Genomic DNA, 23341 nt, shown 5'->3' on the forward strand with positions numbered 1-23341 from the left:
GTCCAAATGACATTTTGGCTGTTTGTAATGAGTGTATTTTTATGTTGGGTCTTACCTCACTTGTGATATTTCAATGTTTACTATGTTTATGAATCTGGACTATTTCTAATAAACTTTTTGTTCTCTCTCTCCTTTTCAGGCATTTTTTGTTTTTCTTTAATCTGTATGGGTAACCTGGGTTTTCATGAAGTCTGCTCACTGACCCTAGAATATAAATTAATCATTTACTCATTAACTCATTAACCATAAATTTCTCATACACTACTCATATACAGTATTATTAATTACTGCCTACATATATATATATATATATACATATATATATATATATATATATATATATATATATATATATATATATATATATATATATATATATATATACATATATATATATATATATATATATATATATATGTATATATATATATATATATATATATATATATATATATATATATATATATATATATATACATACATATACATATATATATACACATATGTATATACAGTTCTAACACTATTTTAAAAGCTACATGTACCCTTTCGGTTAACTTTACATAATAAATTCTCCTCCCAAAGTATTGGAACAGCAAGGCCAATTCTTTTGTTTTGCTATACACTGAAGACATTTAAGTTTTAGATCAAAAAAGATAAATCTGAATCCATAGATCAGAATTTCAATTTTGATTTCCTGATATTTATATCTAGATGTGTTAAACAATTTAGAATATGCCACATTTGATGGACGTCCACCCAATTCACAGGTGGGCAAAAATAATGAAATAGATATTTAAGGATTTTAAAGTAAGTAACACTTCATATTTGGTTATATATTTTTAGCTTGCGATAACTGCATCAAGCTTCCGAGCTCGTACCACAAACGTTGTTCTTTGTTTCTCCCTAAAGTCAAGTAGTGAAATTAGTGCTCAATTGGTTTGAGCTTTGGTAATGGACTTGGCCAGTCTAAAACCTTTGTTGAGTTGCCAGCATGTTTTGGATCATTATCCAGCTTTTTTTATACTTTGGCCTTCCTATCACTTTGGATGATCACTTTTCCTATTATCTTGGTTCCAAAACTTAACTTTGCAAATTCCAATCAAGTTCTGTTTCTTACTGCAGATGTGTGGTTTACATCTTGAAGTATACCCTCTATATTTTTACTCTTCTTGTCTTCAAATGGTGGCTTGTGATACCATCACCTCTCTCCTGTGGAGACTGTTTGTTTTGTAACTGACTGTTGGTTTTGGGATTGTTTAAACCATCAGTCTATCAGGACATCCCTGGGCAACAAGAAACACCTGTCAGTCACATGTTGTCCTAAAAACATGATCTAGCCTTGCTGTTCCAGTACTTTCGGAGTATATACACTGCATTGCCCATTCCCACATGTACATTCCCACACTACGCTACATGTACATTCCTCATACACCTCCATAAACTACACATAGTACATAGACACCCACTGCAATCTCCCATACACCCATTACTATACGTTCACACATACGTTCTCCATATATATTTACCAATGGGCTCTGTATGGCCACTAAATACTACAAATAACACTCCCAGTACACAACACACTTCCTAGGTACGTACTCCTAATACATTATAGTGTGCATTCTTCATGTACCAGTCTTACAGCTTGAAACCATAATTCTTGTTATTTAACAACTTATGTCAAAGGTATGTGATGTCGGTACTTTTCATTTTTTAAAGAAAAACTAATAGTTTTTTTTCCCATATATTATATATTATAGAAATATATTAGCTGACATGCTTTTATGCTTGTTACTATGATAAACGGTGGCTTTGAGTATCCTTTAAAATACATATACTGATCAGCTGTAACTTCTCTGTGTGCAATGGTTCTTTTAATTATGTGGGTTGGTAAAGTGTATTGTTTGTTGTGTTTGCACTAAAAAATACTGGCCTGTTGTAAAAATACTAATATTGAAACCTTTTTTTTTTTCTAGAAAAAAACCTTTGACTACTATAGAAGAATTGTAAGTGGAATCGCTTAAGTGTATATTTTGTTTTAAACGGATTTAGCTTGCTCTCTTCTATTCTAACTATTCTTGTCTTTTAGATCATCTACTTGCAGCAGATCATCATGAGACCACGGGTCAAATCTTCAGTGTCGCTGGGAGCGTGAGTACAACAACAATAATTACACAATGTGTACTTAGTCTCAATTAAATATCCAAATCTGAACACAATTTTAGGAGCACAATTATTGTGGAATATATGATCTGGTCTGTGATAAAATATTTCTAACCCGATGGAGAGATCAGTCCCCAGTATGTGCCCCAGCAGCAGTAGACCACAGGGCTGCCCTCTTAATCCATAGTCTCTGTCTGCTGAGAATTTATGTCCCTCCTTTTTTTCCAAACCCTAGCTGAGCCAAGTAAAGACTTTTCAGAGTGCGTGGACTGCAAAGCTCTGGCAATAGACCTCTGTTGGTTTGCAGAGAGTGTTCCAGCTCTGTTCTTACATTGCTTCACCATCATCTGATACTTGGTACACTTTCTTACAAATGCCTTCTCCATGTATTCTTTTTAATTCACTTTTGAGTTCTACAATAATCACCTGTCTGGAGGTACCTTAAAGGCATGCCATGTCAGTACGGAATGTTGTGGAGTTTATATGGTCTGCTTGCCAATCAACAACTGATGCAAGGAGACCTGTTGTCAATCATGACTATGGGGAAGGCTTCTCTTTTGCTTACTGACTGTTGTCGTTTATGTCCAGTGTGGAAAGCTGAGGTTACTATTTCAGCAAATGCTTTGAGCATCTTGTCATGCCACAAGTGAGAGTGACCTTTGACAAGGGCCTTTGTGAGTCTGCTTAGAATGTGCTCTATTGATCCCCTTCTAGAGCAAAGGGAGCAAGATAGGTTTTGTGTTTTCCCCAAATGTGGATGTTTGCTGGACTTGGCAAGCTATCATAAACTGCCTGTATTAGGAACTGGGTATGGTGGTAGTCTGCCTGCTGGATGTTTGCACTTCAGATTCCCAACTCATCCATACTCCCTGCTGTTAAAGGCCTGCAACCTGATGGCTCTCTCTTCCACTCCACCTAATTGAACCTCACCCTAGATCAGGTGGTGTTTCTCCTTGCCATGGACTTTCTCTATTGGAATCCTGAGGAAATAGTCTAACCCAGGCTGGCCTATTACTACATTCCCCGTTAGAACTTTGTGCCTTGACTGCTCTCCACCTCCTACCCATTCTGACCTCAATGCTAGCTTTGGGGTCCTTGGATTCTCTATACCGAAGAGCCTCTCTTGTATAGACACCTTAAATGCCTCAGTAAGGCTGCTCACTGGAGGGGACCAGAACCTCTGACATACATTTGTAAAGGTTTTCCTCTTCAGGGACTTGACTATGATTGGAACCTCATAAACTAGCAGTAGGCCACGGGATCCTGGGCATGATGGAGTTTTGGTAAATCCAGACCTTGATTGTTCCTGGTACTGTAGGTCTGACTTGTCCACCAGTAGTCAAGATATTTATCTTTTATATGTTACGTAATTATTCCAAGTGCATTCAACCTACAAGAACTCACAGTACTTTATAAGTAAGGAATGATAATCCTGAGAATTGGAGCAGTTCTGTATTAGTGCTTGATGGAGTGCTTGTGGTCTTTATTTTACACAAATTTATGTTTGTGTACTTTTGTTTTCCTACGCATTCAGCCTTGTGAAACACATGACAACATATCAGGACCACGATCCATTTCTCAAACCATGTGTTCCCAGCAACCCCTGGCAAACTGATGATGTCACATACTGGGATCTGAACATGAGAAAGTGAGTTTTTGACTTCAGTTGCAACTGTTACAACTAATAATACTAATAATAATAATACTTATTTAAATGCATGTTATGTAAAGTTACATAACAGATCTTGGAAATGAACACTGTGAGTTTTCATAAGTCACAGCAGTGACAGTATAAATGCACATTTTGTTCAAATATTCTACTGATTTGAAGTGCAGTTTCACATCCTTAATGAGCACAGGACACAAACTGCCCTTTGAAATTGACCTTATTACTCTGTGGATGTCGGTATTGGATCTGTATTGGTATTGACACACATTTAGAGCTCTGACTTTGAAAGTATATAAAAAAATTTGAGAAAATTGTATAATTTAAAAAAATGCACAAATATGACATGGTGATTTTTCTGGGTTTTTTCCCAGAAAAAAACAATGCTGTACCAACACTGAATGCTTAGTATATAGTATAGTATACAAGTTAAAGTTCTGTTAATGGTTAGCAGTAAACAGATACTGTAAAAGCAGATGCTTATTAGCAAATTTACCTTTTTTTAAAATAACACACCAACTTTTAACTGTATCTATTTATAGTGTATATCTTTTAGTTTGTGTCCTAGCTAATTTTATATACAAGCTTCCAACTGATAAAATAATTAATATGTTTGTACAGTCTCGATTAAAAAGCAGAGTTACAGAAGGTGTATTAGTGCTACTGTCAATAAATGATAAATTGATATTATTATGCAATAATGCTTTTGCACTTGATTTTGCTACATAGCGTTGAAATCCCTACGAAGTCAAGAGTCGAGCGCTGGTCCTTCAGCTTTTATGAGTTACTTAACGATCCACGAGGCCGTGCTGACTTCAAACTCTTCCTGAAGAAGGAATTCAGCGGTGTGTGTTGATTGTTACTGACATTTCTGGACTGTGGAGCTAAGCTTGTAGATGAGAGCTCATTGATTTATGATTATTTCCAGGTGAGAATTTGGGTTTTTGGGAAGCTGCTGAGGAGATGAAGTGGGGAGCGGCAGCATCCATGTCTGAGAAAGCTGAGACCATATTTAAGTGAGACCTTTGTAGTAAAAGGGTTCAGTACCATTAAAATAATTGCTTGGCTACTTCTGAACAATGATCCATTTACTTTTGAAATAAGTGTTTTATTTAGAGCTGTATATTTTATTCTGTGTCCTGTACCTAGTGTATTGAGGAGAAACTACTGAACTTTCCTCATTTGTTTGCATTTATTTTATTCATAACAACACATTTTAGAGAAGATACATACCTATATATTTAATATTGGCAGACTTAAACATTGATTACTGGAATTCCATTTCCAGAAAAGAAAACGATGATAACAACAACAACAACAACACTCTGAATTTTATGTTTGTGTGTACGCAGGACTTTTTTATCTCCAGGAGCTCCACGCTGGATTAACATCGACGGTCGGACGATGGGACTGACAGTGAAGGGTTTGGAACATCCACACCGCAATGTCCTGGATGCAGCTCAAACACACATTTTCATGCTGATGAAGAAGGTTTGGAAGGTTTCGGAAACTTTAAATGATTATTGCTAAATGACTGGTCTGTAATTCTGCATATCGCCTACAGGACACATTTTATCGCTATCTGAAGTCACCAGTCTACAAGGACATTCAGAAAAAAGCGATCTCACCCGTGCCACATAACTTCACGTAAGTGTTATGGCGTATCCAGATAAAGGGATTTGAAATTGTTTAATTTGAGGAGTTTACATTAAAGGTGCCGACATCTATGGTTTAATCTAAAGCAGCACTCAGGACAAAAATGAACAGAATTCACAAGGCAAAAATTGTAATTGACTGAAGGGGAAAAGACAACTTCAACGTAGTGAAATTCTTTATTCACACATCTCAACTTTTGGAGGGTGAGGGTGAGGTCAGAACACAAGCTCAGCCATGATACAGCATCCCTGGAGGAGAGAATGTGTAGGGCCTTGCTCAAGGGCCCAACATGGCAGTGCTGGGGCTTGAACCCTGGTCCTCTAAGTAACTGCCCAGAGCCTTAACCACTTAAGTCACCACTGTCCTGATTTGGTTCAGTTAGCTGGACTTTGGATTCCTGTTAAATTTCCTTTGGTGAACTTTGCCTTGTCTTGTGAGCCAAACCAAGACCAAATAATTATCCAGGTGGTGGCGGTGATCAGTCACCTGAAACATATAGTTTCCAAAGGTTTTGATAAACTAATTGATTCCCAAATTCTTCAGTATACGCTAAAGGTCTCATTGTTAATCTACAGGAGGAATTTTTGGACTGTTGTGATTCAGACTTGTATTTATTCTTTACCCTGTGAAGTGATGGTCAACTGGAGCAAAATGCAAGAAACCGCAAACCCGGCATCGACCCCATCATCCTGTGGCAGCAGGAACAGGAGGAAAAAGCCAAAGCAGCTGCAGCAGCTGGACCGATCGATATTAAGAAACTGATGGCCAGCAAACTGGACCGCAAGTGAAGGAGTTTATATAAAAAGTTAGATACGAATCCCATCTTGTATGCATATTAGATCTAACTAGTGAAACTGTGTTGACAATGTTCAGAAAAATTAGAGCATAATTCACACTGACTGCATAATAGCATAATTTTTAATGTTACATCGATTAGTAGGATTACGATTACTTACTACATTAAAATCTGCACCATGTCCCCCATCAGCTGCAGAATCATTGGTACCTTTAAATCATAACCTTATAAATAATAGTATTTATAGTTTTATTTAATATATTAGTATTTGATAGCATTATTATTACTATTGTATTTTCAATTATTTTCCATTATTTCCCCATGTCTCAAGTGTGTGGTGTGTGAATGTGTGTGTCCTGCAATAAAATGGCATCCTATCTAGGGTGTACCCTGCCTTGTGCCCTAAGTCTCCTGGGATAGACTCCAGCTTCCGCATGACCCAGTAGGATAAGCATTGTAGAGAATGAATGGATATAGCGCTTTAAACAGCAATATCTTTTCATAAAGAAGCTGTATAGAGATGTTTAGTTGTGATTGCTGGTGTTGATGGCACTGGAGATGCTTCTGGTGCTGTCTTGAGCCACCTAGTCTTGGTGTTCGCTGTTCGCTGTTCGCTGGGGAAAAAGGACCTCATTATGGCCCCACATATGGAGATTTGGTATATTTGGCAGGCCTGGTTCGAGAACTATCTTCTTCCTCTTCTGAACCTTTTTCCACTTATGCTTGCTTAGGGTCTTGAGTTATTGGTCTTATGGGTGCTTCTGATCTCTGCTCATACATTTCCCTTTATCTCTCATTATGGCCCTGTCCAATGACTCAGACTTAAGAAGAAGAAGCCCATTTTATCACATATAGATAATAGAACAGTGAAATCTTTTTCTTCACGTATCGCAGCTTAGGAATTTAGGACCAAAGCATAGCAGCCGGACAGTGACAGCTCAGCGGTACTGGGGCTTGAACAAGACTTCCACTTGACAAGAAGTGCTTGTGGCCCCCACTTCCTGCTTGTCAGGATCTCTATTGATCACAACTAAACAAAAGTAAGTGTTTAATTGAGCTATACCTAGCAATCAACTGTAGAATGATGTACATGTGTCCAGTCCTGGCAAATTTTAATCAGATTTAAGAAAAAAAAAAATACTTAAAAATTATGCCACTGATCTAAGGTTATCAGAATTGGCACTGAGCTCAAGTTACTATGTGGAATTCTGCATGTTCTCCAAATGTTTTAGTTTCCTCCACGTTGTCCAGTTTCCTTCTCATTCTCAGATACCCTTCTAAAACTAATTTGCCCTTAGGTGTGAATGTGGGTGAACGTGTGCGTATCCTGGCCTGTGACAGACCGTTCTGTCCATAGTTATAGTAACTATGGGAAGCTGTATTCCCACCTTGTGTCCAGCGTTTCTGGGAAAGTCTACAGATCCACATCCCAGGATAAAGAGCTGTACACAGGGCTGAGTTATTTCATAAGCAGTGAGTGAATTAATCTTGAAAACGCACCCAATTATAGTCTTCTGTTATAGACGGAGATAAGTGGATGTGTTTAACAGCATTCTGTAGTTTATATTTAGCTTAAAACAGTGATGGGTCATTTCTCATTAATTATTTCCTGTGTCTCAGTGTCTTGTTCTTGACGTGTTCTTGTCATTACTGCCTGCAGGTGAGATGTGAATAAAGTTGTTAAGTTGTAGTATAAAATGATTTCAATTTGTCTGTCTGCGCTTTATTTTGTACACCATTCCTTTATATCCCTTCACTTTAGAGGCAAATTAGTTTTGAACTTAATGAAGTGACAAAAATAAAAATAAGGATATACACTGAACTGATTTAGAAACATCCAGATGTTCGTTTATTCTTCTTTTATTTTGAATGATTTGTTTCATTCGTAAGAATTTAGGGGGCTGTGTTGGTTCACTTTCTTTATTTTTGGCTCACTTTATTATTCTTTCATTAGTGCCAGAGATCTAAAATGACTGCTTTTAAAAATCTCCTCGTTTGCCTCTCAAGTCCTCGACCTAGCAAACTTGCATGAGGACGTTCTGGATAAAGCAACACTCGACACTATAGTCTGTATATACAAAGTGTAAGTGCAAATTCTATAATTTAAATTCAAACAAATTGAGGTTTCTATTACACACACACACACACACACACACACACACACACACACACACAGCTTTATTTCCTAGTACAAGAAAAACAAACAAGCACACTTTTTTAATCTCAAACCATATTTATATGCATATATTATTTATACAGAATGTGAACAACATTAAAAACCTTAAACTTCACCCAAAAAAAAAAATTACTTGGCCATGCCAGAAAGCCAGCCTAACTTAAAGAGGGAGGGGCCAACCGGATCCTCATCCTGATTGGCTAACTGCCTGAAGAGGTTCCCAGGTCGGAAGGTGTCTTCTGAAACGGGATTGGACGACGGAGCAATCTGAAAAAAAATAAAAATGAGACGAATGAGTAGGAAAAAATTCTCAAGTGCACAAATACTAAAAAAAAAATGCATGGAACATGGACCAAGAATATAGTCGTGAAATACACCTGTGCATTTCCAGACGTTTTCCTAATATTGCTAATCTTTTAACAAGGTTGCTATGATGGTTTGTCTAAACTGGCTCCAATCATAAGAGTGTAACAGAAAGATGCTGATAAATCATGCATTTCAAACCGTTCCATTAATTTCCAACTAAAACCACTGACATGCAAATCAGCGTCTCGCAAAAACACCCTGCAAGCAAAATCACAGCATCGTCACACACTAACGTTACTTCACCAAGCGCTTTGAGATCTGGAAATTCGTCTCTCTCTCGCTCTCTCTAGAACATCGTAACTGAAAACTGAAAGCAAACAAATGACATTAATAGAGGAAGTAAAACCTGGACAAAACTGAACTTTTCACCTGGGACTTAAAGGAGGAAATACTCCAGCTATCCTGTCAGCAAGCAGTATATTCTGTTGTGCTCTCTCTCTCTCTCTCTCTCTCTCTCACACACCCACACACACACACACACACACACAATGATTCGTAATATACACTCACAAGCGGTCTAGAGATATCTGATGTTCTAGAAGATGACTTGGCTTTCCGGGAACTGGTCATACTCAGTGGCAGCAGGCCAAATCTGTCAGTTGGAAGAAGAAAAAAAAATTCAGGTTCATAACCTCCTTCTAAAATATCACAAACAAGAAAATCCATTGAGTGAGTGAATAAGTGTAACGAGCCATACCGGATCTGACTGCTGGCCAGCGGAAGGATGTTGTATGGCTCCTGTGAGCTCACATTACAGCTTCTGGGAGTGAACTGCTTCTCTGTGCCGGTTAAAAGACCTAAGAGCACCTGAGAATAATGAGAACAGCCATTAGGACAAGACAGCGAGACAGGGATGATAGAGTGTTTGAGTTATGAGGTGAACCCATCCAGGGCTGTCCAGTATTACACTCCATATTGGTTACTAAATTAGACATGAATAGACTCAACATCATTTCTACTCGTTTTACACGTAAATTATTCTCACACACATTCACAAGACTCCACAGTTAAGCTTCTTGTCCAGTACAGTAGCTTCCATTGCCAGAAATCGACTCTTCATTTATTTTATCGCAGGTCTGATATAAGTCAGGATGTTCATGTGGTTTTTCCCCTCTGTTGAGAACCTTGCACAGAATTTTAGTGGTTAACGATAAACACCTTCAGGTTTAAACTGCTACAAACAATTCTAAGACAATATTTCCTCTAGTAGGCTTTGAAAACAGAAATACGTATAAAAAAAAACTACAAGCCCTTAAAGAGTGTCTTGTTTTTAATCAGTGTTTAGTTTTTAATTTTTGAGCTATTAATCACCACCGTGGAGTGTGACATGATGGATGGATGGATGGATGGATGGATGGATGGATATCCCATTGGGAAATACACAAATTCCAGCAGTATCCACAAACTAGGGCAGTGTTACTCATTGCGCGGCTCGCGAGCCTCCTGCGGCTCGCCAAGCTTTAATACGCGGCTCGCATGGCAGTCAATAATACGATGAAATGATCATGTGGTTAAAATGTATTTTTCATTTAAATAACATTAAAAACAATCAGGGAAGCATAGAAAAACGAATGTGCTCTATTACAAATAATAATATATATTTATATATATTATTTGACTCGTCACTGACTCACTGCGTTCTGCGCAATAGCCAGTTTTTGGCGGCCTGTCAGAAGCTAGTTTGTGTTTCATGCTAGTTAACAACTTGTGTTTACTGTATGATTTCTTATCAAACAATAACACGCACAAAATGAACAGCAACAAAGCAATGTGACAGTGACAAAAGAGGTAACTGATGGGGAGCATGCATCATCCGCAACTCGGGTAATTATTGTATTGCAATATTGTACATTGTATTTAAGCAGATAAGCTATTTAAGACTGAATAACTTGGCATACTTTGCGGTGAAAGTGGCTCTCCTATTGACTTTGTCCTATCAGTGTGGCTCACATGAAAAAAATAGTGAAGACCACTGAACTAGGGTAATATGGCATACAATAAATTCTAAAAAAAAAAAAAAAAAAAAAAAAGAAAATATAAGGTTTTTTGGACTAAAAAAAAATTTCCTATATAAGATTGAAAAGATGCTGGCTTTCACAACTAGAGACAAATAAAAGTTTCTCTCTATTTGAAGTATTTTTTTTTTGTGAGATGAAGCAAAGCAAATAATTCAAAAGAGTTGAATAACTGTTGTTTGAACAGTTGTTAACTGTTTTGACAATTGTCTTAAATGTTAAATGTCCCCAAGTATATACAGACAGCTGGGAGAGGAATGGACAAACTTTGGCACGGATTCAATGTGGAACTATACTTTATGTATCAACACCATTCTTCCAAAAGACATTTTGATGAATTTGGTGGAGTAAAAATCTCCTGTAGGAGTTTTAACAGCCAAAGATCTGGTAACTGCAGGCCATTGCTTAGGAGTTCTACCTTTTGCATGAGGATTGGGGTGAAGAATCACTCAGAAGATCTAAAAGAAATCTAGATGTTGTCTGGTGAAAAATCTGATGTCGTTTCCTGCTCCTGAAGGTTTGACATGTTGTGCTTTCTGAGATGCTTTTCTGCTCACCGCAGTTGTACCGAGTATTTATTTGAGTTACTTACCGACGTTCTCTGAGTCAGCCGGTTCAGATTGCTGTTCAGATGAGGAGTGAAGACGTCCAGGTCAAACGGATCAATGTGGCTCTCTAGAGCGTCGCAAATCTGCTGGATCCTGAAATACAGTCGAAAGACAGCAAACACTGGAAATGCAGCTGAAGATAAACACGAGTGCTGGTAATGAACGGCCGTGAGACTTCTGTATAATGATGCTGTATGTTCTGTTACCTGGGCTGCACGTGCGAGCGTGAGCTCTTAGTGTCCTCTGTACGAGCTGTTAAAGCGGCACTGAGGTAGCGCAGGTCAAACAGCAGCTGCAGGCCTCGATTCTGAGTGATAGGGGGCACTACATCCTACACCACAGACAGACAGAGAGAGAGAGAGAGAGAGAGAGAGAGAGAGAGAGAGAGAGAGAGAGAGAGAGAAATAACGATGATGTGGAGAGAGAGGTCAAATAAAATCACAAAGCATGAGAGAAGATGAGTGGAAGACAGTGGCATAAAGAGAGAGATGAAAAGAAAACCAGTAGGACAGACAGACAGACAGACAGACAGGCAGACAGGCAGACAGGCAGACAGGCAGACTCACCTTGTTCTGAGTGAGCTTATCGTATTCTGCGAGCACCTGATCCAGACAGGCTCGCAGCAGCTCGGTCAGCGTGATCCTCGGCACGGCATGACCTCCAACCTTATTCACCTCCAGGCACAGGTGAAAGAGCAGAGACTGAACGTACCACGAGGGCTGTATACACACACACACACAGCATAAACCTAATAATATCTATGTCTTGCATTGTGCAAACCCCAGTTCTATAACAGTGCATTAATGAGGCTAAAGCTTTCACCTGGACTGGGAGATGGATTTTAGACACAACCGTGTTCCCTGACTCCGCCTCTTCTTGGATCTCCAGTTCCTCCCAGTTTGTGGCAGTGATTAGGACTAAACCGGCTGTTGTAGTGTGCAGAGAACTTGCAAAGTGCTTCACTAAATTCTAGTGCACACACACACACACACACACACACACACACAGAGTGAGAGCTATACATTTGTTACACTATTTTGGTTTAATTAGTTACTTTGTGATAATGTGTGTGTGTATAGCGAGAGAGCGTTTCTGAAAAATGTGTGTGTGTGTGTGTTAGTTACCTGGGACACAGCAGAGCTCCAGATGCGATATGCCTCCATGCTGCAAGCAAGCAGCTCTTCCTTCATTCTGGCCCATGTGACCTGAGCTGGGCTGAGCTCTAAACCTTTACTCACACCTGCTTTTCCCAACTTCCTGCTTTGGACCCTGGGACTTCCTGTGTTTCTGCTGTCCCCCTGTCGGCCCAGAATACACTGTTTCAGGCTGGGGCAGAGTTCCCCCAGAGACTGACACAGTCTGGCCAGGAAAAGGACAGAGCTCATTCGACCTGAGGAATCTGCGAGCTCGGTGCGGACGCTGCTCATGATGTCTATCAGACAGGCGGTGCAGCGCTCACTCAGTGCCTGCTCCACCGCTGGCCCGTCGGTGTAGCGATTCAGACACGACACAGGGGCGTCCGAGGGCAGGAAGTGCCCCAGATCCTCAAGCTGGGCCTTAAGTTTGGAGTCAAGGGTGGCGCAGAAGTTCTGGAGGCACGGTGTGAGGGCGTGAGTCTTCATGGACAAGCCGCTTTCGGGCTGAGAGCTGCGCTGAGACACACTCACCCACGCAGCATCGCTTGGCAAATCCGACTGAGACTCGCACCAAAGAAATGACGACACGTCGCTCTCAAAGCGAGAACCACGGCTTGATGCCTCGCCTTCCAGTTCCTGCAGTGTGGAGGATAACAGCTGTTTGCAGCTGCTGGAGATCGATTCCATGCCCTCCTGAGTGATCACCTGCACAGACACACAGACAGAAAGAAGACAATGAAATAAATTGTTTTAAGCTGAGTGCAAGTTTGAGTTAGTCTCCCACATACAATCATGGCCAAAATTGTTGGCACCCCTGAACTTTTTCCAGAAAATGAAGTATTTCTCACAGAAAAAGTATTGCAATTACATGTTTTGTTATACAAGTGTTTATTTCCTTTGTGTGTATCGAAACAACACTAAATAAATAAATAAATTTAAAAAAAGAAAAAAAAAAAAGCAGAGGAAAAAGCAAATGACAATTTCACACAAAACTCCAAAAATGGGCCGGACAAAACTATTGGCATCCTTTCAAAATTGTGGATAAATACGTTTGTTTCAAACATGTAACGCTCCTTGTGGGCAATATAAAAATGGAGAGCATGGAGCAATAAAGCATGGAGAACAGAAAGAGGAGAAGAGAACTGTCTGAGGACTTGAGAACCAAAATTGTGGAAAAATATGAACAATCTCAAGGTTACAAGTCCATCACCAGAGATCTAAATGTTCCTTTGTCCACAGTGCGCAACATGATCAAGACGTTTGCAACCCATGGCACTGTAGCTAATCTCCCTGGATGTGGACGGAAGAGAGATTTGATGAAAGGTTGCAATGCAGGATAGTCCGGATGGTGGATAACCAGCCCCGAACAAGGTCCAAAGAAATTCAAGCTGTCCTTGCAGGCTCAGGGTGCATCGGTCAAACTATCCGTCGACATTTAAATGAAATGAAATGGTATGGCAGGAAACCCAGGAGGACCCCACTGCTGACACAGAGACATAAAAAAGCAAGACTTCAGTTCGCCAGAATGTACGTGAGTAAGCCAAAATCCTTCTGGGAAAACGTCTTGTCGACAGATGTGACCAAGATAGAGCTTTTTGGTAAAGCACATCATTCTGCTGTTTACCAAAAACGGAATGAAAAGAACACAGTACATACAGTCAAATGTGGTGGAGGTTCAAAGATGTTTTGGGGTTGTTTTGGGGCCTCTGGCATTGGGTGCCTTGGCTGTGTGCAAGGCATCATGAAATCTGAGGATTAGCTAAGGATTTTGGGTCGCAAATTAGGGCCCAGTCAGGTCAAGTCAAGTCAAGTAGCTTTTATTGTCATTTCAACCATATAAAACTGTTGCAGTACACAGTGAAATGAGACAACGTTTCTCCAGGATCAGGGTGCTACATACAACAAAGACAGGGCTAAGGACTTAGTAAGTAGTCCTAGCCAGTGACAGAAAGCTGGGTTTGCGTCCAAGACAATGGGTCTTCCAGCAGGACAATGACCCCAAACATACCTCAAAAAGCACCTGGAAATAGATGGCAACAAAGCGCTGGAGAGTTCTGAAGTGGCCAGCAATGAGTCCAGATCCAAATCCCATTGAACACCTGTGGAGAGACCTTAAAATTGCTGTTGGGAAAAGACACCCATTCAATATGAGAGCAGTTTGCAAAGGAAGAGTGGTCCAAAATTCCTGGTGACAGGTGTAAGAAGCTTATTGATGGTTACAGGAAGTGATTGATGTCAGTTAGTATTTCCAAAGGGTGTGCAACCAAATATTAAGTTATGGGTGCCAATAATTTTGTCAGGCCCATTTTAAGAGTTTTGTGTGAAATTGTGTCAAATTTGCTTTTTCCTCATTTTTTGTGTTGTTTCAATAACACACAAAGGAAATAAACATCTGTAGAGCAAAACGTGTAATTGCAATACTTTGTGAAAAATACTTCATTTGCTGGAAAAATCTCAGGGTGCCAACACTTTTGGCCATGACCGTATGATGACATTCCTACTTTCAGATGCAAGAAATTGTCCAAATGTCAGCATCAATGTGATAGTGACACTCTACCTGTAGTCTGTGCAGGAAAAGTGGCTGCAGCAGGTCATGCCACAGGTCGAGCGGTTTATCCAGCAGGCGCTCACACACTCCGCTCCAGTGCTGACTGATGGAGTCGCTGCTCAGCAGCTCACACACTGCGTCCCTGATGGAGGCCAAACCCTTCAAACTCTTAATATATATGAGCAGGCTGCTCATGCCGCTGCGCATGTCCTCTTTACACCTGACACACACACAGTAAAGGATGAGTGACAGAGGATTATTCTACAAGTCAGATGAAATCAGATTGTCTTCTTTTGGGGTTTGATTCATCCTTGCAAAATATCTCAACAAGCTTTAATGGACAAAAAAGGGCTGAATGCATTTAGAGTAAAGCTCTTCATCCACTGCCTGTTCCTCTATCTGTCTGTTCACCGATCTATTATCCTTCTATCCATTTATCTATCTAATGTCTCTCCAAACTCTTTGCCTTTTTATTCATGAGACAGAAAAACAAAAAGATTAGTGACAACATCTGTGTTTACAGCGATAACCAGAACCTTATTCAAATACACTCCACAAAAGAAAATGTAGCTATAAAAGGATAAAAAGTCCAACATGAACAACATTCACTAATTCCTAACAAATATTTAAATGTTGCCAATCTGCTGTGGTTTAAAAGGAAAGTCTTCAAGCTGTTTTTTTTATACGTCCTGAAAGGTTCCTAGTGTTCGTTACTTCCTCTAACAGCAGGTCCTAAAGTGTTTTATTTCCTTATTTACTCGGAATCTTTGGTTTAGTACGTTTATAATGGATCGGTAGGATTCAGGCGCAGGGAGACTCACGTGTCGATCCAGTGCTGCAACGTGTCCCGGAGCTGTTCGCTCTGGATGGGTTGAGCCAGCGTTCGCAGCGCAGGCTGGAAATCCGTCACAGAAGAAGGCAGATACTTAAACCAGCTGCCTGCACTCACCTCGCCATGTAACACCTTCCTGCCTTTACCTACAACACCGAAAGATGAAATACGTTCCATTTCAACAACAAGAAATCGCATTCAGATTTCCTGTAGCTTCACACCCTCTGAGAAAGGTTATTACCATGGCAACCAGTAGTAGGAAGACCTACTTGCGTCTTAAGCTTAAGGCAATGACGTAGCTTCTTTCTTACCGGATGTGACGTTCTCTAGGGTGGTGAAGAGTAACCCGTAGCCCAGACTAGGTTCTGCCGCACGGCCTTCTGGGGGCAGGTAGAACACAGCATGGGCCTGATAAAGCGTAGTTACTAACAACTCCACCAGAGAGCAGACCTGCGCTTTAATCCCAGCTCCTGAAGCAAAAAATAATAATTAATATAATATTCAAGAATTTCTTATAATATGATGGAAATGCATCAAAACTTACAGTATCAAGTATTTACTGTCATCAGCAGGTTTATACAGCCCTTCATTTTAATATTCAATAAAGAATTCTGGGATTTTTCTGAAGTAAGTCATTTTCCCAGCTTTGTCTAGTATTGTTTAGAGCTAGAGGTTCTTCAGCGTTCAGAAGGAGAGCATGTATAAGTCTGGAGTCTGGTCTTGTCTGGATTCAAAGGGGAAATGAAGGAAACATGGTTTGATTTGAACGCACACTGGTCCTGTTCCATCTGCCACTTTTTTTGTTTAGTTTTAAATATACTGGTTTATTATTAACTTGGGAATGGATGGTGGGATCTTTAACTCATAGTTTAATAGGTTTATTTTGACTTTTCAGCCCTTAGCACTGGGTTGTCTCTGTAGCTTGTGTCTTTACGTCTCCTCAGTGTTCTAAAGGAACGTAGTTTCATTTCACTACAGCTATACAATGTCAGAATAACAATAAAAAATCTTCTGGACTTTTGATACACCCGATAGAAGAAACCCTCATTTTTTCCATCGATCCCCTCTTGTTTCCTCCACAAATTACTTTTTAGTGCCAGTTTGAATACTCTTATTCAAATTGGCTTAGATTTAAACACAACTTAAGGGTTGGGATTAGATGTGTGTGCTCAGCAGCCATAATGATCCATGGACAATATAAAGTGGATCTGAGAATAAACAATATTAAAACAGTGTGTGTTTGTGTGTGTGTGAGTGTGTGTGTACCGTGCTGAGGCTGCTTGAGAAGCTGTTGTATGGACGCAGTTCGGGCCAGCAGGAAGTCAGCGAGGGCCTGGCGAGGTGAGCTGTCTTCCAGCAGCATGGTGGACACCAGAGCTTCAGCAATCGCCTGATCCGACACGGCTCGTCCACGCAACACCGACCTACTGTCCAGCAGGATTGTAGACCTGAGGAGGAGGGATGAGGCTTTAAAATCAGCAGAACACACATCCAGCATTTTTTTATTTTAGAGCAAAAATAATTAGTTTCCTATAACCGTGTGGATCTGAAAGTAGTTCCTGGTACAGAGTTTATATTAAAGCACTCAATCTAACGTGTTCTGGTTTCATACGCATGGCCAGGTGTCACTGTTTATACGACAAGGTTTTGTAGACGCAGACCTTTATTTTTAGCATCAGTCAGAAGCGGACTGGGCTCAGCTTTACCTGAAGTGTCCAGCGGCGGCCACTTGCTGTATGAGGATGGGGAAGCGGCTTAGGACAGGGCTGTACGAAGCGGTGGTCGTGTCCAGGTGGAGCAGCCGGTGCAGGTGAGCACAGAGGAGGTGAAGCTGGGTGGCCTGCAGGTACTGAGCTCCCTCCAGCGCGCTCCACATCCGCTCAGGCATCTCCAGCAGGAGTTTGATCTGAGCCGCCATAGTGTAGAACTTCTCCTGTGACTGCTTCTCAACCTTCATCATCAAAAAAAAAAAGCACATTTCATTACAACTCTCCCACCAGCCACTGTATTGTTGTGTCATCATGAGGAGACAACAGCACCATGTCCTCAGTAATAAGGACACTGTAGTAAACCCACCTCTGCTCTACTGCCCTGAGGAGTGTGTTTGTTGTGTTTCAGTGTGTGACAGTAGTTCTGCATGTCTCTGATGGACAGAACCACCTTCTCTGAACACTCCCTCATCTCCCCGATGGTGTCTGCAGCCTCGATCAGGTCTCTGTATCTTTCTCCTACCATCTGCCGCAGCTCCTCTTTCTTCTGCTCGATCTCTCCGCGTACTTTCCGCTCCACCGCGCGGATTTCATCGGTGCTGTAACGCTCAAACAACACCGTCGGGTCTTTAATATCCGACACCCGGAGTGACTGAACCGGAACCGCGGCCATCGCTGTTTCTATGAGCTGCCAACTGGAAAAACCGGAAGTACGCAAATCTCAAACAGCGTTCTATTTCCCCCACCCGTTTTGTGACAAGCCCCGCCCACTTCCCCATCTCCACCGTGGAGCAGCATAAATAACTATTGGGAGTTTTGTTCCAGAAAAAGTGTCCTTAAACATTTTAAACAGACACATTAAATAGAAAAATATAAATAATATGATACAGATTACGTATAATTCTCATTTTTTCCTATGGACTTTTGATTATTGATTACTAATAAAATGATAAAGTTAATACATGTAAATTGTCGGATAAACGTAACGATTAAACCTTTTTTGAGTTTAACTGTAAGGGAGGTTTAATTACTAAAAGATTCAATTTGAATCCTGCTAGTAATTGTGAGAAAACAACCAATCCCTGTGAAGTAGGCTGAATTTTACGAAATGCGGGTGGGAAAACAAACAAGTCTTTCCAATCTCCACGTAAACAAAAGGGTCAGAGGTTGTGTTTGGGATCGAGGGACTCGTGAACGGAGACACCGCCACCTGCTGGTTAGTGTGTGTAAGTATCAATCTGAGCCTTCTATTTATCCCCTAAATGTATCGGAATTTTATATTTGACAAAATCTATGATCTGGTTTACATCATAAAAAGCGTGTGAATGTATTTAATCCCACTGTGGCGTATTTTGTTAAGGGTTTGTATTGTTGTAAACGTGTTTATGCCATTACACGTCAGAACATGTTGCGCATGCGCAGAGTGGACTAAACTGCGCAGGTAGAGGCAGGTGAGCAGTGGCAGGTGACAGGTGTATCCCGGAAGCTCTAGAGAAAAAAAAAATCAACAAAACAGCTAAATAACAGGTGAGTTTGGGTCGTTTTAATGTTTACAACAGCACTCTGCTTTATATATATAGAGAGAGAGCAAAAAAAAAAAAGAATAGTAGGGAAATAAATCCCACTGATGTTCAGTTTGTTGGAGATGACGATAATTTCAGGCCCTAATAGTAAAAAAGTGAAAGATTCATAAAATGAAATGATCTGACTCCAAACCAAATTTTCTTTGCTTTAAAAATTAATTTCAAGCTTTATTGTTCTGTTTTGTGTAATTGTCGAAGCAAAAAAGGCAATTCGAGCTTATAATATTGTAAGCAGACATGATGTATAGGGTAGCACCCTTTTCCTTTTGTTTGTTAGAATTTTGTTCTTGTCCTCTGACATTGTTGTTATTATGTTGGCTTTGTAAGAACCCAACATTCTGTTTTAATATTTAAGCTTAGACAAAAATTTATCAAGAGTAACTCCTCCTAGGGCTTTCGAGCCACATGCACCAAATTCGGATATGTTATAGACCCTGGTCTGAAGTTTGTTGCTATTACTTTTCTAAGCGATCCGAGTACCGGTACTTCCGGTACTTCCGGTACCGGGTCTCAAAATGGCCTTTTCCCCCATAGACTCCCATTATAAACTTTGGAGGTTTATAACTCGGCAAGCTTTCGAACTATTTACACCAAACTGGACCAGCTCCTTTAGGGTGATACTCTGAACAAACTTTTAAATTGGTGTACCGACTGGTCTTCCGGTTGTGTCGCAGCCCCGCCCCCAATATATGCAAAATCAAAAAACTTGACATTGACATGTGACATATCAAAACACTCAGAACAATGGGGGAACGTCCTCGCGGGTATTCTGATGACGTCACGTGACGTCACGTGAAAATCAGAAATTAGCACAACATGGGCATGTCATATATCAAAACACTCAGCCCAATGAGGGAAATTACCTCACGTGTATTCTGGTGATGTCACGTGAAAATCAAAAATTAGCACAACATGGACATATGACATAAAAACACTCAGCCCAATGAGGGAAATTACCTCACGTGTATTCTGGTGATGTCACGTGAAAATCAAAAATTAGCACAACATGGACATGTGACATAAAAACACTCAGCCCAATGAGGGAAACTTCCTCAAGAGTATTCAGCTTCTAAGGGTAACACTGTCCCTTATGTCCACTTGCCTCCATAAAGCACCGGCCTTTGCGAATACTTCCTTCGTCAAAGCCAACATCAAAGTTTGTCGTGACGAACTTTACAAATCTAGTTTCTTTTATTTTAATTGCTGTGTATTTGTACTTGTAAAGAATATATCTCATTGTATTGTTGGTTTATGGCATTAATTTAAAAAAGTGACACTGAATTCTACACACTTCTGTAACACGATTCATTATAACATAATTGATAAAACTCTGAACTGTAAAGCAGTCATTTATTGTAACGTTACTGTCATATTCATTGTTTCTGTTCATGATTATAACATAAACACTGTTTTGCTAAACATATTAACATATTTTACTTTCTGGCTTGTTTATTATTTTGAATCCGAGTTAGACAGAAGTTACTTGAGTCAGGACTCAGGGTTTATTTAATGGTTAACCTAAATTAACTTAATTTAATGTTTTTTTTTAGTTCAACAATAAAATTGTTCTTCCTTGTAAATGTTTCACTGAATCAGTCTGTGTGGATCCTGTAGAAGAAATTAGACTGAAAGAAACGTTCATAAAAAAATAAGATAATGAGAAATCTTTGTTATTGTTAGATTGTTAACATGTTTGAAGGAAAAATAAAGCAAAAAGTGTACAATAAGTGGTATTTATGAGCTTATAGTTTTTTTCTTATGAGATTTTAGTTCAGTTTTTTCTAAAAAAAATGTTTAAGAATCAGCCAAACAGTTTAAATTCTGCATTATTATTATTATTATTATTATTATTATTATTATTATTATTTATACTTTGTAAGCATTCTTCTTTGTGTAAATTTAACAGTTTAAATCCTATTTATTTTTTTATTTACTTACTTGTTTATTTGTATTTTTATATTTCTATATTTTTGTATATTTTATATCTAATTCCTGAGTTGAAAAAATATCAAAGATTTCTACAGAGAAGTCTGTCTACACTCGATGTGCAAAGGTTTGTGGACACCTGACCTGTCTTAGAAACTGTCTATTGTCTTCATGTTTGTATTGTGCACAGGGACATTGTCGTGCTTGAACAGGTTTAGCCCTCAGATCCAGTGAAGGAAAATTGTAACACTACATCATACGAACACAATCTATACAACTGTATAGCGTTCAGGTGTCCGCAAAGCTCTGGCCGTATAAGTGTACCAGACAAAATATCTCAGCTGAGAAGTGTTATTTTTTTTTGTTCCAGTCCAGGCACAATGTCTCAGAACAACCTGCAGCAACAATTTCAGAACCAGGTCAATGATGTTTTTACCCGGCTGGAGAACAAGCAGATGTTTCAGTCAGACTGGGACATCGCCTCCTTCGCCATTTTCTTCATCTTCATCGGTGAGTCAGTAAGGCTGCGAATCGTTTCAGGTACCAGCTCAAAAACTGTCTTGATATGGGCTATAGGCTAAAGAGGTATGTCTGAGTCAAACTGGATTACACGAGGAAGAAAATCTGGTAGCTCTGGAAATGTGGTTCTCGGTTCTGTATGTCTAACACAATCCATTAAAAGCGGGAACAAATCCTTACTGTACAGACACAGAGGATCTGCTGCAGCATATTTTAACAGGTTTAAACATCAGAGCCTGTTTTCTTCAAGCGTCTAAGGATGATCTCACAGAGCTCCTAATTTAGCTTAAATTTTTTAATTAGCTTAAGAGTGATTCAGGACCAAACTCAGAGCAACTCTGAGCAAGGAAAATAACACATGGAAAAAAATACAAACACTTTTATCGTTTAATCCCACTGCTGGGTATGACCCATTCTTTTGAAGACTGTGATTGGTTGTCCAATAAAATAAAAGAGACCACTTTTAAAATATGGTCTGTTATATTCCTTCACTTTGAAATGACACCATACATCTTAAACAATAAAGGGACTACTTTCATTTCTGTCAGACATGTTAGCGCATCTCTAATATGATCGATCACAAACACAATCCCTACACAATCTATCTCTTTTAAGGTTTAAGATGCTTTGTGAATAACTTTTATCTTTACTAGGATCCTCTCTTGAACTTTAAGCCCACATTTCTAAGACTTTCCATGAATACATTTGTGTATTTAAATGATTCGCCTCACTATTGACCACAGCGCTGTTGAATATTCAAATTTTATTGGTCCTGCCATTTCTATAGTAACCACTTGTATGGTAGAGGCTGTACATAATCTAAGGCAGTAAGAAATGAATTTACTCTGCTCACACTGGCAGGTCGTGTTTAAAGCTTCCAGTGTGGATAATTCAGACTCAGTGGTAACTGTATGGTTTCCTTTCCACAGGTATGGTTCTGCTGCTCATCATTCTGGTTCTCATACGCTGCTGTTGCTGCTGCTGCCTTTGCGACGAAAAGGTACTGCGTTACATTTACATCTAAACAAGAATAGGAATACACACAAAAAATACACTGTGGTGTTCTTTCAGCTAACAGAAACTAACGTTCTGACTATTTACAGCCCAGAAGACATAAAGTGGGAATCGAAAACATGGGACTGGAGCCATAAAGCTCGAGACTGCAGTCCAGCGTATACCTGATGCCTTTCGAAATAATTCTTTAATAATGTTTTTAACTTCTGTAATTTTTCACATCTGAAAAAACTGAGTGTCAGAAAATGCAGAAGGATGAGGAAGTAAACAGAACGAACGCGCTGTAAATATGATGGAGGAATCTTTACTGTAGTCGAATTGAACTTATAGTTTACAATGACTGACTGATTTTAATACATACAAGTGCCCTGTGCATTTAACTGTAGCTATACTGTACTTCCTTCTTACTTTACGAGTATATTTATGATGGTCTGTCAAATGATTGCCAAAAAAAGTACAATAAACTGTACTATACTATACAGTGTAGCATGTTGATTGGCTTTGAGAAGCAAACAGGTTTTAGTTCTTGCCTCTCTCTGTCTCTTTAAGTTGCATCTTAAGTTCACCAGGAAAATTTTGCCAGACAGTAGCTTAAGTAATATGTAACTGCAGGAATGAATGTAAG

At 39.5% G+C, this 23341-nt stretch overlaps 3 protein-coding genes across 5 annotated transcripts in view; 2 read left to right on the top strand and 1 right to left on the bottom strand.

Moving 5' to 3' along the window:
- rgs9a (regulator of G protein signaling 9a) overlaps positions 1 to 7985 on the top strand; it is a 30294-nt gene extending 22309 nt beyond the window's left edge. For all 3 annotated transcript variants that reach the window (XM_060891845.1, XM_060891846.1, XM_060891847.1), the window contains 8 exons: positions 1980 to 2009; positions 2093 to 2154; positions 3701 to 3814; positions 4562 to 4677; positions 4761 to 4848; positions 5185 to 5323; positions 5397 to 5479; positions 6120 to 7985. In XM_060891845.1, coding sequence (XP_060747828.1) covers positions 1980 to 2009; positions 2093 to 2154; positions 3701 to 3814; positions 4562 to 4677; positions 4761 to 4848; positions 5185 to 5323; positions 5397 to 5479; positions 6120 to 6276 — 789 coding nt within the window. In that variant the 3' untranslated portion in view covers positions 6277 to 7985. The remainder of the gene's footprint in view (positions 1 to 1979; positions 2010 to 2092; positions 2155 to 3700; positions 3815 to 4561; positions 4678 to 4760; positions 4849 to 5184; positions 5324 to 5396; positions 5480 to 6119) is intronic.
- Positions 7986 to 8501: 516 nt separating this feature from the next.
- Positions 8502 to 18383, bottom strand: cog1 (component of oligomeric golgi complex 1). The gene is made up of 14 exons (XM_060892548.1): positions 18042 to 18383; positions 17672 to 17916; positions 17232 to 17413; positions 16277 to 16435; positions 15955 to 16111; positions 15143 to 15353; positions 12574 to 13290; positions 12272 to 12418; positions 12016 to 12168; positions 11656 to 11780; positions 11434 to 11542; positions 9524 to 9633; positions 9337 to 9418; positions 8502 to 8727 (listed from the first exon to the last, which is right to left on the bottom strand). Exons 1-14 carry the CDS (start codon positions 18345 to 18347, stop codon positions 8590 to 8592), a joined length of 2841 nt encoding a protein of 946 aa, XP_060748531.1. The 5' UTR covers positions 18348 to 18383; the 3' UTR covers positions 8502 to 8589.
- A 684-nt stretch (positions 18384 to 19067) lies between these two features.
- Positions 19068 to 23195, top strand: smim22 (small integral membrane protein 22). Its single transcript, XM_060892580.1, has 4 exons — positions 19068 to 19201; positions 21554 to 21693; positions 22632 to 22702; positions 22806 to 23195. The coding sequence occupies exons 2-4, from the start codon at positions 21564 to 21566 to the stop codon at positions 22851 to 22853; spliced, it is 249 nt and encodes an 82-aa protein (XP_060748563.1). The 5' UTR covers positions 19068 to 19201; positions 21554 to 21563; the 3' UTR covers positions 22854 to 23195.
- Positions 23196 to 23341: the final 146 nt, after the last annotated feature.

The sequence above is a fragment of the Tachysurus vachellii genome, chromosome 18 (genome assembly GCF_030014155.1).
Source record: "Tachysurus vachellii isolate PV-2020 chromosome 18, HZAU_Pvac_v1, whole genome shotgun sequence".
In the NCBI taxonomy this organism is placed as follows: domain Eukaryota; kingdom Metazoa; phylum Chordata; class Actinopteri; order Siluriformes; family Bagridae; genus Tachysurus; species Tachysurus vachellii.

Bases quoted from the DNA above. Each gene is read 5' to 3' on its own strand.
- cog1 (XM_060892548.1), bottom strand. From the start codon at position 18,347: ATGGCCGCGGTTCCGGTTCAGTCACTCCGGGTGTCGGATATTAAAGAC. The intron at 17,414-17,671 runs GTAAAGCTGAGC...CCTCCTCCTCAG, and splicing joins GCCGCCGCTGGACACTTCAG to GTCTACAATCCTGCTGGACA. The intron at 9,634-11,433 runs GTAAGTAACTCA...CATTATTCTCAG, and splicing joins GGCTGACTCAGAGAACGTCG to GTGCTCTTAGGTCTTTTAAC.
- smim22 (XM_060892580.1), top strand. From the start codon at position 21,564: ATGTCTCAGAACAACCTGCAGCAACAATTTCAGAACCAGGTCAATGAT. The intron at 21,694-22,631 runs GTGAGTCAGTAA...TCCTTTCCACAG, and splicing joins CATTTTCTTCATCTTCATCG to GTATGGTTCTGCTGCTCATC. The intron at 22,703-22,805 runs GTACTGCGTTAC...GACTATTTACAG, and splicing joins GCTGCCTTTGCGACGAAAAG to CCCAGAAGACATAAAGTGGG.